Source organism: Gobio gobio (genome assembly GCF_949357685.1).
Source record: "Gobio gobio genome assembly, chromosome: 11".
NCBI classification, from domain to species: domain Eukaryota; kingdom Metazoa; phylum Chordata; class Actinopteri; order Cypriniformes; family Gobionidae; genus Gobio; species Gobio gobio.
Window position 1 is genome coordinate 6,475,181 of NC_137104.1, and position 17,675 is coordinate 6,492,855.

General features: G+C 36.4%; 1 protein-coding gene across 4 annotated transcripts in view; it reads right to left on the bottom strand.

The window, feature by feature from the left end:
• Positions 1-17,675, bottom strand: part of LOC307133887 (sialin) — a 23,715-nt gene continuing 6,040 nt past the window's right edge. For 2 of the 4 annotated variants that reach the window (XM_079829200.1, XM_079829202.1), the window contains exons 4-11: positions 11,836-12,069; positions 9,388-9,562; positions 8,175-8,293; positions 6,941-7,102; positions 6,730-6,862; positions 2,427-2,574; positions 1,300-1,390; positions 7-1,207 (exon numbers count right to left, since the gene is read on the bottom strand). In XM_079829200.1, coding sequence (XP_079685326.1) covers positions 1,061-1,207; positions 1,300-1,390; positions 2,427-2,574; positions 6,730-6,862; positions 6,941-7,102; positions 8,175-8,293; positions 9,388-9,562; positions 11,836-12,069 — 1,209 coding nt within the window. In that variant the 3' untranslated portion in view covers positions 7-1,060. Of the gene's footprint in view, positions 1,208-1,299; positions 1,391-2,426; positions 2,575-6,729; positions 7,103-8,174; positions 8,294-9,387; positions 9,563-11,835; positions 12,070-17,675 lie in introns of all 4 variants that reach the window. The other 2 variants (XM_079829201.1, XM_079829199.1) reach the window with 2 other exon arrangements.

Sequence of the window (17,675 nt, forward strand, 5' to 3'; positions counted from 1 at the left end):
GAACGTGACTGTAAACATAGCATTGCATTTATTGTGCAAATTATAAAAAAAATATAAAACGATTTATAACTAAAAAAATAAAAACGTTTAGAAATTTTAAGCATTGATATATCCATGTTGTGGCCATTGTGACTCAAAGAAAGACTCACAGACTGCTTAAAATAAACATTAAAAGACTTAAAAACTTCATTAAACATCTCAATTTTTGAACAAAGGCAAGTTTCAAACAATAATGAAACAATAATTCCCTGTCTGGACTATTCCAGTAAATATGAATTGACTGTATCTATCAGCAAAACTGAAACTTGGTTTTCATGAAAATGTTAGATGGCATAGAGATGAACTGGAATGACAATTAATGGAATAGTTACTTCATTAGCAAGATTAAAATGAACTGAACAGCATTTGTACCAAAAACGGTAAGGATCTTCATCATTGATGCATTAAAGTGCTTATTAATAAGTATTTTCATCATTGATGCATTAAAGTGCTTATTATTAAGTATTTTCATCATTGATGCATTAAAGTGCTTATTAATAAGTATTTTCATCATTGATGCATTAAAGTGCTTATTATTAAGTATTTTCAAAAGCAATAAAATATGGTTGAATCCTCTAAAATGGTTCCTTTTCACCAATGTAACACATATTACACTTATTCAAAAGATATCAAAAGTAATAGAATTAACAATAACCATTACAGTCCATCGTGATTAACTCGATATCACCAAAATAATAAACACTGTTTAAGGCACTTCAGATTGAAACCCTGAGTGAAATATAATTAATATCAGAGTCAAAAGTTTGGACAGGCATTTTTTTTTTACTATTTCTGAATAATAGTATTCAAATTATGGTAATTATGTATTGACCTAAAGAAATTACTATCTTGTTCATACAATAGGTAGTAGTAGGCACATTTTATATTTGTCTAAACCTTGTGACATGAAAAAAAAACTTGTCCAAACTTTTGACTGGTAGTGGTACCATATGTGTTGAATATAGGATAAAACTCAAATAAGTCAGTCCTAATATCCCTGTGAATTGGTCAACAGGAATGTTTAATCGTGTGTATCTGTGTCTGACTCCTCCTCAGTCCTTGCCCAACTCTGCATCTTTCCAGTGCCAAAGATGATGTAAAAAATGGCTCCGAAGGCGCTCACTCCGGCTGACAACCAGAACACGTGTTTCCATCCTGTAACCGAGTGCTGCTCGGAACAAAAGAAGGGAGAACATATCAAAAAACACGTCACAATGAATCAAAACTACGGCTTATATGATGGAAAAAAGGGCAGCTTACATCTTTGGTCAAGTAACCCACAACGATTGGTGCAAGAACACCAGGGATGGTCCCAAAAGTGTTCGTGATTCCTAGAAGCATTCCCGCGTACCTGAGAAAATATGGATATATAACTGGTGCAACAAAAGTGAAGCATGTACTTAAAGGATTAGTTCACTTTTAAATAAACTTTTGCTGATAATTTACTCACCCCCATGTCATCCAAGAAGTCCATGTCTTTCTTTCTGCAGTCGAAAAGAAATTAAGGTTTGGATGAAAACAGTCCAGGTTTGTTCTCCATATAATGGACTTCAGTGGGACCCAAACGGTTCAAGGTCCAAATGACAGTTTCAGTGCAGCTTCAAAGGGCTTTAAACGATACCAGACGATGAATAACGGTCATATCTAGTGAAACGTTCACTTTCTGCGAGAAACCGAGCAGTATTTATGCTATTATTTTACCTCTTAACAGAGGAACGCGATTGTCTCTGAGCTACGCCATTACTTCCGGAGAGTGAGGTCAAATGTGATCGTGGTTATAGATATATCGATAGTAGATGCCTCATTCTACTGATCCGTGCAGTCGCTAATGAGGCATCTACGTATACATTTATGACCACGATCAAATTTGACCTTACTCTCCGGAAGTTATGGCGGAGCTCAGAGACGATCACATTCCTCTGTTAAGAGATAAAATAATAGCATAAATACTGCTGGGTTTCTCGCAGAAACTGATTGTTTGACTAGATAAGATCCTTATTCATCGTCTGGTGTCGTTTGAAGCTGCACTGAAACTGTCATTTGGACCTTGAACCGTTTGCGTCCCACTGAAGTCCATCATATGGAGAAAAACCCTGGACTGTTTTCATCCAAAACCTTAATTTCTTTTCGACTGCAGAAAGAAAGACATGGACATCTTGGATGACATGGGGGTGAGTAAATTATCAGCAAAAGTTTATTTAAAAGTGAACTAATCCTTTAATTGATAGACTGATGTATATAGTAACAACTTATAATTCTAAACCCAGGAAAAGAATCAGCATTTTCCGAGCATCTCTTCAAATAATTTTAACCACAGATTCAAATTCTTCAAGGGATTCTCACAGCCTACAAATCTACGTTAGGACTGATAGTTTTTGTTTTTGTACCGTGGAGCAATATCGATCTGGTTAATGAAGACACCAGCAGCGCTGAAACCCCCAAACGCACTGGACAGAGTGAGAAAAGTCACGGCCAGCACGCCGCTACAGCCTGAGAAGCCCACCGCCAGCAGGAAAACAGCGGGTAGAAACAGACCTGTGGGACACAAGACAACACAATATCAATAAAGTTGCCTATAAGCTGCATTACAAGTGAACCGACAGTAACGAATATGTATCTGTCCCCTCTTATGTGGCGTTCACACCGGACACGATTCGCGCGAATAATTCGCCCTAATCGCGCGAAGGTGGACGCTTGAACATTTTGAGTTTACTCGCTTCAATCGCGCGTGACATTCACTGCACAACAGACGCGAATTCGCGTCATGGGCGGGGCTTCCGCCAGCAGCTCGTCTCATTGAGAAATGTCTGACATGGGCTGTGTTTACACGTCTTTTTTTTGTTAATGTGTGACAAAACGTAGTTTTAAGACTTTTTCAGTCGATAATGTAGTTGTTTAAAGCTCAAATCTGTGGTTTATTTATATAAAGAGCGCCTATTTGGACATTTTATCTGGCGTTTTCGGAGTTGTGAGCTCCAGTGGATCAGCAGCGCTCAGAGATCGTTAACCCCAGCGAGGGCAACTTTTCCTCGGCCAGTCCTTCTGCCGCTGGCTCTGATGTCTCTGGTGTGTCTCGAGCTATAATTCGTCTTGTAACGGCCGATCTTTGGTCTCATGGATCTATAATTTGTTCCCTGACAAATCGTTTAGGCTGAGGGCAAAGAGAAGTTTCATTACTTTATATTTTTAGGCTATAACTGTACGTTGCAGTTGTAACGTTAGCCAACTAGCACTGACTTTGAATGTTTGACTGAATTGTTTGCTTTATTTCATGTATAGCTTGTTATACATTACTTATACTTTTGTATTATTGATCATACATAAACTTGCATTTAACAAAAAAAGACTGTTGTGTTTCATGTCATTTAATGTTATCACAGTGATAATCATATTGTCTGAACAAGATATTAATATACAGATTTTCTCCTCATTGTTGTCACTATTAGAGCAAGCTCCTGATTGGTTAACGCGGCGCGAAATATCCGCCAAAGTTCAGATTTTTCAACTTGAGCAATTCACGCGTTTAAAACGGTCAATTTGCGTCCTTCGCGCCGCCTCAATCACGCGAATCGCGCCGCAGAATGCCATCTCGCGTCTCTGCATTGACTTAACATGTAAATCACTCGCGCGAATCGCGTCCGGTGTGAACGTCAGAATTGTGACAAAAAGTAGAAATTCCCTTTTTTAATTGCAATTCTAATCCCACAATTCTGACTTTTTTCTGCAATTATGATTTTATTTCTCACAATTATGACTTTTTTTCTTGCAATTTTAGATTTATATTTCACAATTCTGAGGAAAAAAGTCAGAACTGAGAGAAATAAAGAGAAATGCGAGAACAAAACTATATCTCACATTTATGACTTTTTTCTGCAATTATGATTTTATATCTCACAATTATGACTTCTCACAATTTAGAATTTGTATCTCACAATTCTGAGAAATAGTCAGAATTGTGACAAAAAGTAGAAATTCCCTTTTTTAATAGCAATTTTTTATCTCACAATTCTGACTATTTTCTGCAATTATGATTTTATTTCTCACAATTCTGACTTTTTTTTTGTTGCAATTTTAGGTTTATATTTCACAATTCTGAGAAAAAAAAGTCAGAACTGAGAGAAATAAAGAGAATTGCGAGAACAAAAGTCAGAATTGTCACAAAAAACTCTCTCGCAATTCTGACTTTTTTCTTTAATTATGAGTTTATATCTCACAATTCTGACTTTTTCCCCTCACAATTTCAGGTTTATATCTCAAAAAAAGGTCAAAACTGAGATAAAGACAGATTTGCGAGATATGAACCTGAGATTGCGAGAACAAAAGTCAGAATTTATAAACTTGGAATTGCAAGAAATAAAGTCATAATTGTAAGATAAAAACTGAGAGAAGAAAAGTTAGATTTGTAAGATAAGTTATCTTTTTTATTTTGTATGGGCCCCGCACAAGGTATATCATGGCCATAAATTAACAATTCGTTCCCATAATTTGCTACTATGTCAGCATGTTTTACTAATTTATTTACTGAATTAATTAGTAAAACATTTACTAAATTTACTTAACCCTCAGGTGCTCCTCATTTGTGTGTTTCTCTGGTTATCTTCACGGTCAGAAGTGACCGGACACCTAAAAATTAATCTTCCTCCACCCCAGTAAAAACCAATGTTATTTTTTTTTTTCAATAATAGAGAGATTAACTCTTTCACTGAATACATGCACTATATTAGCCTATATATATTCATTATATTAGCCTATATTCATTATATAGCCTACTACTTAGCCTGTTAGTGATGTCTTGTTTAATGTATGTTTAAATAAACCTGTCATGAAAATTACAGCCACTAAATGATTATATTTCAACAACGAATTGCAGAAAAAATAATAATAATTAGATTTAGAAGTTAATGCAAAAACTGCCTTATGTGAAGCGAGTGTTGATTATTATATCTAAAAATAAATAGCGACTGAATTTAGGCTAATAGTTTGGGCTCTGTTGTTAATCTTTAATATGAATATGCAAGTAAGGGCTCCCTATATAGTTTACAGCATTATCTTTAAGAAGCTTTTAGTTATAACTGAATTCATTTAAGGACAGACACAATTATTTTTCATTAAACCACTGTTGAATAAAAATTAATAAAAAGCAATTTTGTAAAACTGCTGTACCGAATCCGTACCGAACCGTGACTTCAAAACCGAGGTGCGTACCGAACCGTCAGTTTTGTGTACCGTTACACCCCTACTTCCAAGTGCACAATTCATGTGTGTGTGTGTGTGTGTGTGTGTGTGTGTGTGTGAATTTCAGTCTTGAAGTTTTAGAGTGTCACCCCTTCAATTTTGTGAGCTTTTCCTGCATTATGACTGAATTATTGAATGGATTTCACATATCTTCAAAACTTTGCTCTGTATTACAGACACAGTGGTTTGTAAGTGTGTGTGTGTGTGTTTAAGTGTGCGTGTGTGTGTGTGTGGATGTGTCAATATCACACTCTTGATGTTTTAGACCAGGGGTTTTCAAACTTTATGATGCCATGGACCCCCAAATATGATGAACCTTACCCCTTCCTAAAATCATCGGTAGACTTTATCCATTTTTGTTTTGTCTTTTTAATTCTCTGAAATTTTCTGGGGACCCCTTAGAACCTTCTGGAGGACCCCTGGGGGCCCCCGGACCTCAGTTTGAAAACCCCTGTTTTAGAGTGTCACCCCTTTACTCTTCTGTACTTTTCTTTCAGCATTGTGGCTGATTTGTAGATTGTTTTTTTGTCGATTTCCTATTAATTTCCTATGGTCGGTCATTTTTGACCAAAGAATACAAAAGGGAGTATTTTATTTTTACGACCACTTAGCATGCTCAAATCATGCCCTCAATTTTTAATGCCATAAAAGTCACCAAGTTTCATATCATTCTGATGAAGCTGTGATTTTTTTTGAAAATTGTCTGGTCAGAAATGACTGGGCTTGTTTTTTTTTTTTTTATAACAAAAAACGTTATATTTTTGTGCAACGGTAAAGACCTCTTATACCAAAATTAAAATAATAAGCCCCAGGCTGAGGTAAAAATGCAAATTCCCGCATGAACAGTAGAGGGCGCAGCTCTGCTGCCATTCTGGAGAACGATAGAGTAGGATGCTGGAGAAAAAAGTTTTACCAATAAAAACAAAAAATCTAGTAATTTTCATCATCAAAGGTCAGCAGCAAGACATTGGTAAATTAAATATAAAGGTAGATTATGCATAAAAATAGTTGTTTTATTTAACATTTAATTATTGGAGGTTTGCATCGTATTCTGATTTTGCATTTGACTGATTTTATTCATTTTGAGGAGTACAGAATCTTTATTGTGCAAGTGAGATAAATAAATGCTCACATTTAGTCTAGAACTACAATAACCATCATGTTCACACACACGCCTCTGCACTTATTTTTCTCAACATGGGGGCAGGAGAGCTGTCAGTCAAATGAATGTGAAAAAGTAACTCAGATATTTTGTTGTAAATTTGAAAAGTAATGCGTTACTTTACTAGTTACTTGAAAAAGTAATATTATTACGTAACTCAAGTTACTTGTAATGCGTTACCCCCAACACTGATGGCCATAATATGGTATGTTTGTCGTCTGCATGTCGTGTGTGGGGCTCCGTAATTTAGTTTTATTTTGTAGCAGAAACAAGCTTCCATATAAATCCCATACCAATGAAAGTGAAGATTTTCCGGATGGCGGTGACACTCAGGATTTCCCGCTCCAGGAGATCGTCTGCCAGCACACCTGAGCCCACGGAGAACAGCCAGCCAAACAGATAGGGCAGAGCAGACAGGAACGAGTTCTGAATAACAAGAGTCAGTGAGACGCAGAATATAAACCAGACTGCTTTAATCCACAGTAAATATACTGATCGCCTCACCTGTTGCAAATTAAAGTGGAGCACAGTGTCCATGTAGGTAGGAAGTGATGTGAGGAGAGTGTAATAAGACCAGTTTGAGCACATCTGTGAGATGATTATGGCCCAAAGAGGCACAGAGAACAGCATTGATAATAAAGGCACTGACCAGCCATGAGGCGTCCCCTAAAAACAGAGAAAATATCAAATCAGCATCAGAAATACACTCAAAAAAATTATTTATGATGCTGTTCACTTTATTTAAGCAATTCATCTTGATTTAACACCATTATATTAGGTTTCTGGTTCAAATGTAATTGATTCATGTTAAACTGACTTAAAACCGTTACTCTTTGACATAACTTGATGTTTTCATTTTGAAATAACATGTTTCAGTCAAGTAACCCAAAGAAATAAGACTTTCACTTCCCATCATGCTTTGCAAAGTGGCTGAATTCGGAGACTAAATGTTTAAATAAAGTGCAATTTGATGCATTTTTAACAAGATGAGAAAATTGAGAGACTTTTTAATGCTTAATGTTTTGTTATGTTGGTATTTAAAAGTTTGTGTTATGTTAGTGTTTTTGGAGGTTACCATTGTGGTGAAGTGCAGAGCATGTGCTTGGGGTGAGGAGCTATTAATAACTATAAATTATTAATAATATAAAAACTACTCTGGGCATGCCATGGATGTAACAAAACCATCTTCTGGCTAGCCATAAAATCTTGTAAAAGGTTATGTAAATGCTCTCAAAAGCTATTTTTTGAATTAATGTAATTAAATCATGGAAAGGATTTAAATGTCTTTCTTTCAGCATTAAGTACTTTTGTTATGCTAACCTAAATTAATTAGTTGGTCCAAAAAATTGCAAATTAGTTGAGCTGACACTATTAAATTAAGCTGTGCCTAACTATAGTAAATAAGTTGAATCAACCTTAATAAATTAAGTTGACCAACGTAATTACATCAAATTGGAATAACAGAATTGCATAACGCTGAAATAAAGCAAGTTAATCATGTGGAAATACTTTCCATGATTTTTTAATGTTCATTCAAAGAGTTATTTTTTGGAGTGTACCCGTAGGTCTAAATCACAGATTAGTAATGAAGAGATGGGAATGTTATTTGATGATTCCTTCTTAAACACAATAACAAATTCACATATAATGCTAGATTTTATTTTTTAGCATGAATGATATAAAGGAGGAGACCAAACTGTATGCCTCATCAAAACTGAAACATAAAAGAAGTTCATACCTGTGAACCTATTGAGTTAATTATGTAATATTTCTCTTGGTCACTAATTCTTGGGTGAGTTCGGGGTTCATCTGATACCAGGAAAAACCAAAACACAGCCCAAAGGCATCCTGCACCACCTGGTGGTAAAAACACTTCAATACATGTTTGGATACAAAAAATACAGGATTTAAGATATTCTATATTACATTAAACATCATATTACAAATATAAAGACAAGAGTAAGGAGATATAGATATATATGTATAATTATTTTATTTGTATATAAAGTTTTTGAAAATGTATCTTCTGCTTACCAAGGCTGCATTTATTTGCTCAAAAATACAGTAAAACAGTAACATTGTGAAATATTATTACAATTTAAAATAACTGAATACATTTTAAAATATAATTTAAAATATTTTTAAATTTATATTTGAAATGTAAACGTAATTTAATATATATTAATTCCATTTAACATATACATGTATATATATATTAAATTATTTAACTTTTATATAATGTGTTTTGAAAAAGCCTCTTTTATTAAATACAGTATAATCAGTAATATTGTAAAATATTATTACAATTTAAAACAACTGAAAATATAATTTTATATATATATATATATATATATATATATATATATATATATATATATATATATATATATATATATATATATATATATATATATATATAATCATATTAGAATGTGTATATATATATATATATATATATATATATATATATATATATATATATATATATATATATATATATATATATATATATATATATATATATATATATATATATATATATAAATAAAATTACATTTTAAAATATTTTCAGTTGTTTTAAATTGTAATAAAATTTCACAATATTACTGTTTTTACCATTATATACAAAAAAAAAATTGTTTTTTCTTTCATTTTTCAATATTCCTGTGATCAAAGCTGAATTTATCATCATTACTCCAGTCTTCAGTGTCACATGATCCTTCAGAAATCATTCTAATATGATAATTTGCTGCTCAACATTTATGATTATTATTATCAAAGTTGAAAACGGTTGTGCTGCTTTATATTTTGGCAGAAACAATGATATTTTTTCTCTCAATATATAAAAGCTCAGCATTTATTTGAAAGCTTTTGTACCATAATAAATGTCTTTACTGTCCCTTTTGATCAATTTAATGCATCCTTGTATTAATAACTTTTGTATCCCTCACCACAGGCGTAGAAGACCATTGGCCATCCTAGACTATGGCAGATTAAGCCAGTGAGAGGAAGAGCAACAAAGGCACCGAAGTTTGATCCTGCCCCGGAGAACGTCATCAGACGCGCCCTCTCCAGCGGAGGAGCCCAGCGGGCCCACATCGCCATCATAGCAGGGAAAGTCACACCCTAGACAAAAGAACCACACACACTCAAATACAGATACATATTTTCCATCCTCTCCATTTGAACAGTGGCGGCTGGTCAATAGAGGCCCCCATCAAAATTCCAGAAATATACATGTATACAAAAATGATATAAAAATGAAATAAAAATAAATTAGTTTACTCATACGACGTGCCGGCTGTTAGTAAGAGCCTTAGCATTTAATAAAAACTGGCTTTGATCGGTTAACTATTTTATATGTTCTTCAATATGTTTCATGCGCGAGGGACGCCAGACAAATGTGACCTGAATCTGGTCTCTAATTGGTTTTTAAAGATCCTCCTCCTCCGGAGGCAGGTCGTTGCGTCCCTGGCGAATCAGATTGGAGACATGTTATTTTATCCAATCTGATTGGTTCTCGCCACCTGTCATTCAACTTTCCGCTCTTGGCCACTAAAGCGAAAGTGCGCGGGCGACACAGTCACACCGACTCCGCCAAAACCTTGTTAGGATGATCACTTTCGTAGAGATGGCAGCAGTTAAACCAAATTCTTTCACAAGGCGTTCGTTGGAAGAAAAAAAGGATAAAGGATCCCGAACTGGACCAACGCGATTTACAAATCCAGCAATCCAACTCGGAGCTTCACGCGCTTGTTATGAGAAACGTAGGTGGCTGGCTGGATGTGTTGTTAGCAATGCCCTTTATTGCTTACCCTGTCTTTTATTTCAAAGTGTCGGTACTGAAGTTTTGTGGACAACAACGGGGGTAAGAGACCTCAAATATCTGACTGAACAATGCAAACGTCATTACACTACTGAGATGACTGACTTTAATCAGAGAGTCATTGAGAAATTTGCTGGCCAGAAAGAAAGGAGAGCAAAATGTATGTTCAAATAGTCAACATGCTAGTCTATTGTTGCTGTTTTTCCTTTCCTCATTCAATTATATGTGGGAAATGAATGTATAAAAAGATAAAAGTGAAGACACTGTTTTCTCTTTAAAGGGTTAGTTCACCCAAAAATGAAAATTCTGTCATTAATTACTCACCCTCATGTCATTCGACACCCGTAAGACCTCCGTTCATATTCGGAATACAAATGAAGATATTTTAGTTGAAAGCTGATGGCTGAGAAAGGCTTCAGATAGGCCTCCATTGGCATTCAGTACATTTACTGGGCGAGGGCGGCAGTGGCTTAGTGGTTCATGTAGGTTGTCTACAAACTGGAAGGTTGGTGGTTCGATCCCCGGTTCCACCTGACCAAGTGTCGAGGTGTCCATGAGCAAGACACCTAACCCCAGTTGCTCCCGACGAGCTGGATGGCGCCTTGCATGGCTGACACTGCCGTCGGTGTGTGAATGAGTGTATGAATGGGTGAATGTGAGGCAAAAATGTAAAGCGCTTTGGATGGCCGTTGGTCTGTTAAAAAGCGCTATATAAATGCAGTCCATTTACCATTTACACTCCCAAGACCCATAAAAGGCACTTAAAACGTTGTTACAAAGTCCATCTCACCACAGTGGCTCTACAATAATTTTACGATGCGACGACAATATTTTTTGTGCGCAAAAAAAAATCAAAATAACACCTTTATTCAACTTGTTCTTGTCTTCCGTGTGTGCCTCCACGACGCATGCGCGAGAATATGACGCAGATCCGGTGTTCGGGAATCCATGAAATGCACACTTTAACCCCATTTTGAGAACTACGCCGAGACCTAAAGCACGATCAATGTAGAATCCAACAGCTTAGACACGCGCGTCTTCCTCTGCTTGTAAACAAATCGCTTCTGGTCATGTGTCTGAACGCCGGATCTGCGTCATATTATCGCGCATGCGTCGTGGAGGCACACACGGAAGTCGAGAACAAGCTGGATAAAAGTGTTATTTTGATTTTTTTTTGCGCACAAAAACTATTGTCGTCGCATCGTAAAATTATTGTACAGCCACTGTGGTGAGATGGACTTTTGTAACGACGTTTTAAGTGTCTTTTATGCGTCTTGGGAGTGTAAATGTACTGAATGCCAATGGAGGCCTATCTGAAGCCTTTCTCAGCCATCAGCTTTCAACAAAAATATCTTCATTTGTGTTCCGAATATGAACAGAGGTCTTACGGGTGTCGAACGACATGAGGGTGAGTAATTAATGACAGAATTTTCATTTTTGGGTGAACTAACCCTTTAATGCTTGAATTTAGTCAACATGCATCTTGATACCCCCCCAAAAATAATTATCACCAGCCGCCACTGCATTTGAAGTATCAGTGTGGAGGATTTCTGGTCATTAAAACGGCCCTAACCTCCCCGAATCCCTCCAGAGCACGCAGGGCAAACAGCCACTTGGCCCCGAGCTGAGCTGACAGCGGAGTGAGGAGCGTGAGGACGGCCGTTCCAAGCACACCTCCGCCCAGGAAGAGGCTTCCTCCAAAGCGACCGGACAGGTAGCCTCCCGGGATCTGAGTAAACAGGTATCCAAAGAAGAAAGCGCCAAGCAGCATTCCCTGTGTTTGGGAATCCCATGGGTATCTTGGAATCTGGGAAAAGAGAAACGTGACAAGAACAGGTCAAATGTTTGGGGTGAGTATGATTTTTTTTTTTGTATGCTCTCCTCCCTTACCTGTAATAATTCCTTCCCTTGCGGGACAAAATGACCCAAAGCCCTAAAATTATACTTATTTTTATGAATGCAATTGTTTTGGAGACATTTTGTTTTTTATTTTATTTAGGGGAGCGCGGGGCACAACCTAACGCGGGGTTAATTGTAACACGCATGTTTTAACCCTTTCCACACATGCCAGAATGACGAAACTTAGTGTATTTACTAGTTGCCATATCAACATTATTTAGAGAAAAAATTGCGACAAAATTAAAACCAAAATTAATTTAATTAAATTAAAAAAATTACTGAACATGTATTTAACCATAGCAAAAGTAAATTTCTTACTTAAGTTTAGTTTTCATCTCTGTTTTTTGTGTTTATTTAAAATAAGACAAATCCAATATTATTTTAATCTTATTTAACCGTTGAGATGGTTCTTTAAAGGTCCCATGGCATGGCATTTTTCTATTATTTTATAATGTTTCCTGAGGTGTACTTATATTGTTAGTGTGACTTTTACATCATAAAATGTCATAATTTAGAAATAAAAGGCATTTTTTCAATACTGCTGTTTGCCCTGTGGCTGAATGCCCTGCTTCAAGAGGCGTGTCTGCTGTGAGACTTCAGTAAAAACGCCCACTGTTGTGATTGGCTGACATATTTGCATTTTAAATGAGCGGAGGGGGCGTGGTTTAACGAGGTCTACGAGGCACGAGCAGGCACGAGCTGCTGCCAGAGAGACGGATGGTCCTGAGTTCACTTCACATCAGTTCTCAGCATGTCTGAACTGTTGTAGTTACAGCATATACTTCAGGTTATTAGTCTATTTCTAGTCGGAGGGGCTGTCACTCATGTCAGAAAGTTAGTAACTTTAGTAAATTATGGATCAGCGCTGACTGGAGACGCGAACCGTTTAGAACGATTCAGTCCGATTTGGTGAACTGATTCGGTTCACTAAAAAGAACTGGTTCAAAAGAAAGATCGTTCGCGAACCGGACATCACTAACGTACCAGAGACGGAGCTCAGCGATTGCTAACAAAGTTATTTATAGTAACTACTGAGTTATGAGAGCGCTGTCTGTCAGCGCGAGTTTATTGTGTTTGTATCTGAGAGTTCTGAATAAACACGAGTCCCAGTCACACCGAGTCTGTCTTCATCATTATTCTACCAACTTTGTAACACATGCAAAGTACCATTACAGCTGTCGAGATGAACGAGTTAAAAGTAAGTGTTGATAATAGCATTATTTTTAAAATAAAATAAAAGCGTCAGTGTTGAGTACACAGCGCAAACAAAGACACAACAGCAGTAATCGAATGTAATCCAGTTTATTGTGGGGCTAGGCTGGCTAGCCCGAATATGTTCACGCTTACCCCCCTTCTGCTTAATCTCACGCCGCGTTTGGTGCCTCCGCTGTGGGCCAGATGCAGTACTGGGGGTCGGGGATGTTGAAGGCCGAGCTTCGGCGTGTGTGAGGTTTATCTCTAAAGATGTTGAGCAGAAACTCATGACTGTATGCACATTTAAGAACCGATAGACGCGACGAGGACGTACACAAACACTGACTCACAAGATAGAAAACACGAAAACACCGTTCTGTTGGGAGAGAGAGAAGCCGCTTTTCTGTTTTCATTTGTACACCCAAACACTGAGAAACTGCCAGCATTCACTCGTTGACAACACATGATCTCTCGAGTGTTTGCATGGGCGTGCCAGATTCTCTGGGCGGAGGAAAGGGAGGAAACCGTTCCTGCTTGGACGTCAAACCAGGAGACTTCAGGATTGGCTCGTCTGGCCTGTCATTTTCTCAAAGGCAGAGAGAGACAGCCAGAACTCGGGTTTACACCGAGCAACATTTCTATCCACTTGGGGACAATATTCAGGCTAGGGGAACTCATATTAATGTTGAAAAACCTCATCAAATGAAAATTTCATGCCATGGGACCTTTAATGCTGATCTAACCAGCAGAGCCGAGATTTAAATCCCAGTTGTGCAGATGGTGTGTGTTTTAACACTGCGTTACAATGAGCCCCTATTAGAAATATGCCATTATATTCTATACTTTTATGAATTATTTTGGTGAATAATGACTGAGAGTTAATGAACAGATATTATTAATTATTATGTTTATAGCTGTATTTAGCGATGTGTTTGCAGTCAAACTAAAAAATTATTTTTTTATTGATTAAAAAATGCCATTATTTTATTTTAAAAAGTTAATAATTGTATTTTGTTGACAAAATATTTTAGTTTGTCTTGGATATTTTTTTGATTATATCAAGTAACATTTTAAGCTGTCATTTGGTCATGTTACATTGTTGCCCACCACATGTTACAATGTACCCCACCTATGGGGCATGTTGTCATATTTCACTTCCATTCTTTCGGGGTAAATCAAGAAAAAAGTATACACTGTATTAATGAAACAAAACCACATAATTGTACTAGACATGTGTGCAATTCATGTGGGAAACAATAAATACTCTGAACCCCAAGTGGATTTACACAAACTGAGAAAGTCCAAAAGCGTTAGGTTGTGCCCCGCTCTCCCCTACCTCTAAATGACTAGATTTGATCAATCATTTTAATATAACTTTAATTATACAACACATTCTTTTACTTAAATAATAAAATAACCCTCTTCATTCCATGGAAAAACTTGTTAAAACAGCTCAAAGTCCCACACTGTGTCATAACTTCTCTGTGTGTTTGTGGACTCTTTTCTTATTTCCTGTCTTGTGCCATGTGTTGTAGTCCTTTGTAGTTTTTCATGTTGATTAGTTTTCCCAGGTGTTCCCCATTTACCACACCCCCTTGTTATCCTTGTTTCCCTTTGTGTATATATACCCCAGTGCTTCAGTTGTTGTTTGTCGGTCGTTGCTCCTTCCTGTTTGCCTTCTTGGATTTTCTCTGTTTATGTATTTAGTAAATGTTCAAGCTGCATTTGGATTCTCATCCCTGCTCTGGGGTCCGTTCTTCATACGTCGCTAACTCAGTTAGCCGGGTTTGATTGTTGACGATTTGGCATGATCTTGGATTGTTTGGTTCTTTGACGCTCATCCTGGGGCCTGTACCATGATGGTAGTTTAACAAACTCAGGGTTACAGGATTAGTTTAGAGTTGACAAAACCAAACCAATCTATTCAGGCTTTGTTAGTCCCATGATGCTGATCATCAGCTTTCTCTGTCAACTCAGGCTTTGATCCTGAGTGTAGGAGTTTAGCTGTGACATCAGTAGTGAACAGCCAATCACAGGCTGTGGATCAGTGAAACTGAGATTCACTTCTCCAGAGAGAAGCAGCGAGATTCATTTCTCTCTTCTGCAGAATATTACATGATTGAAAAATATTAGGAATTTAAACAAATTTACACAGCAAGAAGAAAAGAGCTGTCTATAAAAGAGTACAACTTAAAGAAAATATTCACTATGTCAATGCAAGTAAAAGTTATGAAGTTAGTTTAGTTGATATATAGAGAATTGAGTAATGTAGTATTTTTTTATAGCTTTATTTATTGATTTTAAAGCTTATTTGTATGACCTTTTGTATAGGCTATTTATATTAATTTCAACTAAGTGCCTATTAATGATTGATTAACTAAAATGATACATGTGTAATTTAAAATTTATGTAATGTTTAAATTTAAATTTTATAAAAAAAATTTTTAATTTATGTAATGATTACGGGTATAATAATTACATAAATGATATCTAAATCATTCAAAATTATTATTATTATAAATAAGCATTGTTAAAAGCCAGACACTTTAGTCTTTAATAGCCATTTGCTTTGTAGTGACCTTTAATTTGGAGTAGAAACAGGGGGAGTGACTTTATTGCATAAGGGGTGTGTCACTTTGCTCACAGCTGATTGGTCCAATTTCAGTTTGATCTCTTATCCAGAACATAACCTGCCCTGGAGCAGGTTAGCCGTGGAGCGAGAAGTTACTATGGAGATGAACACAGCTAAAAGCCAAACCACTTTAATGGTACCTAAAACCCAGGATTAGCACAAACTAAGCTTAAACATATCTGGCTAGCCAGCTAAACCGGCTTCATGGTATAGGCCCCAGGACTTGCTGTCATAGCAACAGGTCCGGAAGCTTAAACCTGCTCGCGAGCGGCTGATTTAATATAAACAGGATTAGATCGCAACTTGAGGTGATACTTAAAATCTGTCCCAGCCACTGCTACTTTATTACAAGAGTTCATTACTGAACCTGGGGCAATAATTTTTTTAAATGATAATATAAAAAGGTTATATTGTATAAATGCTGGGTTAAAAATAACCCAAGTTGGGTTGAAAATGGACTAACCCAGCAATTGGGTTGTTTTAAGCAAACATTTAACCCAACCGCTGGGTTAAAACAACCCAATTGCTGGGTTAGTCCATTTTCAACCCAACCTGGGTTATTTTTAAACCAGCATTTTTTAGAGTGTATATAATATTATAATGTTGTGTATAATACTATAGACACAGCCACTTGATTGAGTATAATTTATTTTAGACTGTATTTATACTAAAGTGTCAGATTTTGTAATAATTAAAGCTACACCCCCATCTAGCGGTGAAAAGGTATATGACCATCGAGTGAATATTAGTTTCTCTTCCTCTCAATTCCCATTTAATTTTAACTCCTACGGTGGCCGATTTAGTCCAAGATTAACATGGCTTCCAGTTTGACCTCGTCCACATTCGACACGGTGCCATCGAGTGTTAAAACGCGAAAGGCGAAGCTTGAATTTACGGGTATGTCCCTCTTTGGCTAATGTACTTTCAAGATGGAGGTGCAACATGGCGACCGGCATTCGAACCCCTCACCCGTATGTGTTTTCAATGGCATATTATAAACTTTCGAGAATACTTTATTACTTGAAAGAAGTAAATATACATTAATGAGCACATATATTTTTGAAAGAACTAAGTGTTTTTAGCTAAGAATAAACTAAATAAGTTACACAGTGTAGCTTTAAGCAAACATTTAACCCAACCGCTGGGTTAAAACAACCCAATTGCTGGGTTAGTCCATTTTCAACCAGCATTTTTTAGAGTGTATATAATGTTGTGTATAATACTATAGACACAGCCACTTGATTGAGCGATTTATTTGTGATGGAATAATTTTATTGGAGGTTTACACACATGTTGAACAGTTACTCTGAGCTTTGCATTAATTTAAGTGATCACGGATATTATGGGATGGTTTGATGCAGCGCAAGAGATGCAGAGAACTTGATCTTGACCCTTAAGAAACTTTAATACTGTCACGTTACAAATCTGCTTCAAATTGAATTACAAAATTGAAATAAAAATGTAAAGGGTGTACAAATACTGTATAAAATCGTGAATATAAATAATTGGTAATCATGTAAAAAAACAAAACATTTATAACTTTTGTTGGTTTGGCTGTTTCCTTATAAAGGTCCAGAAATTTGAGGGTTTTTTTTGTGTAATTCGTCAAGTTTTTTGCCAGGTGGCTTTTTTAATTATATGATGTCGTACGTTGTCTTGACGCCAGCCAATCGCTGCATTGCTGATCG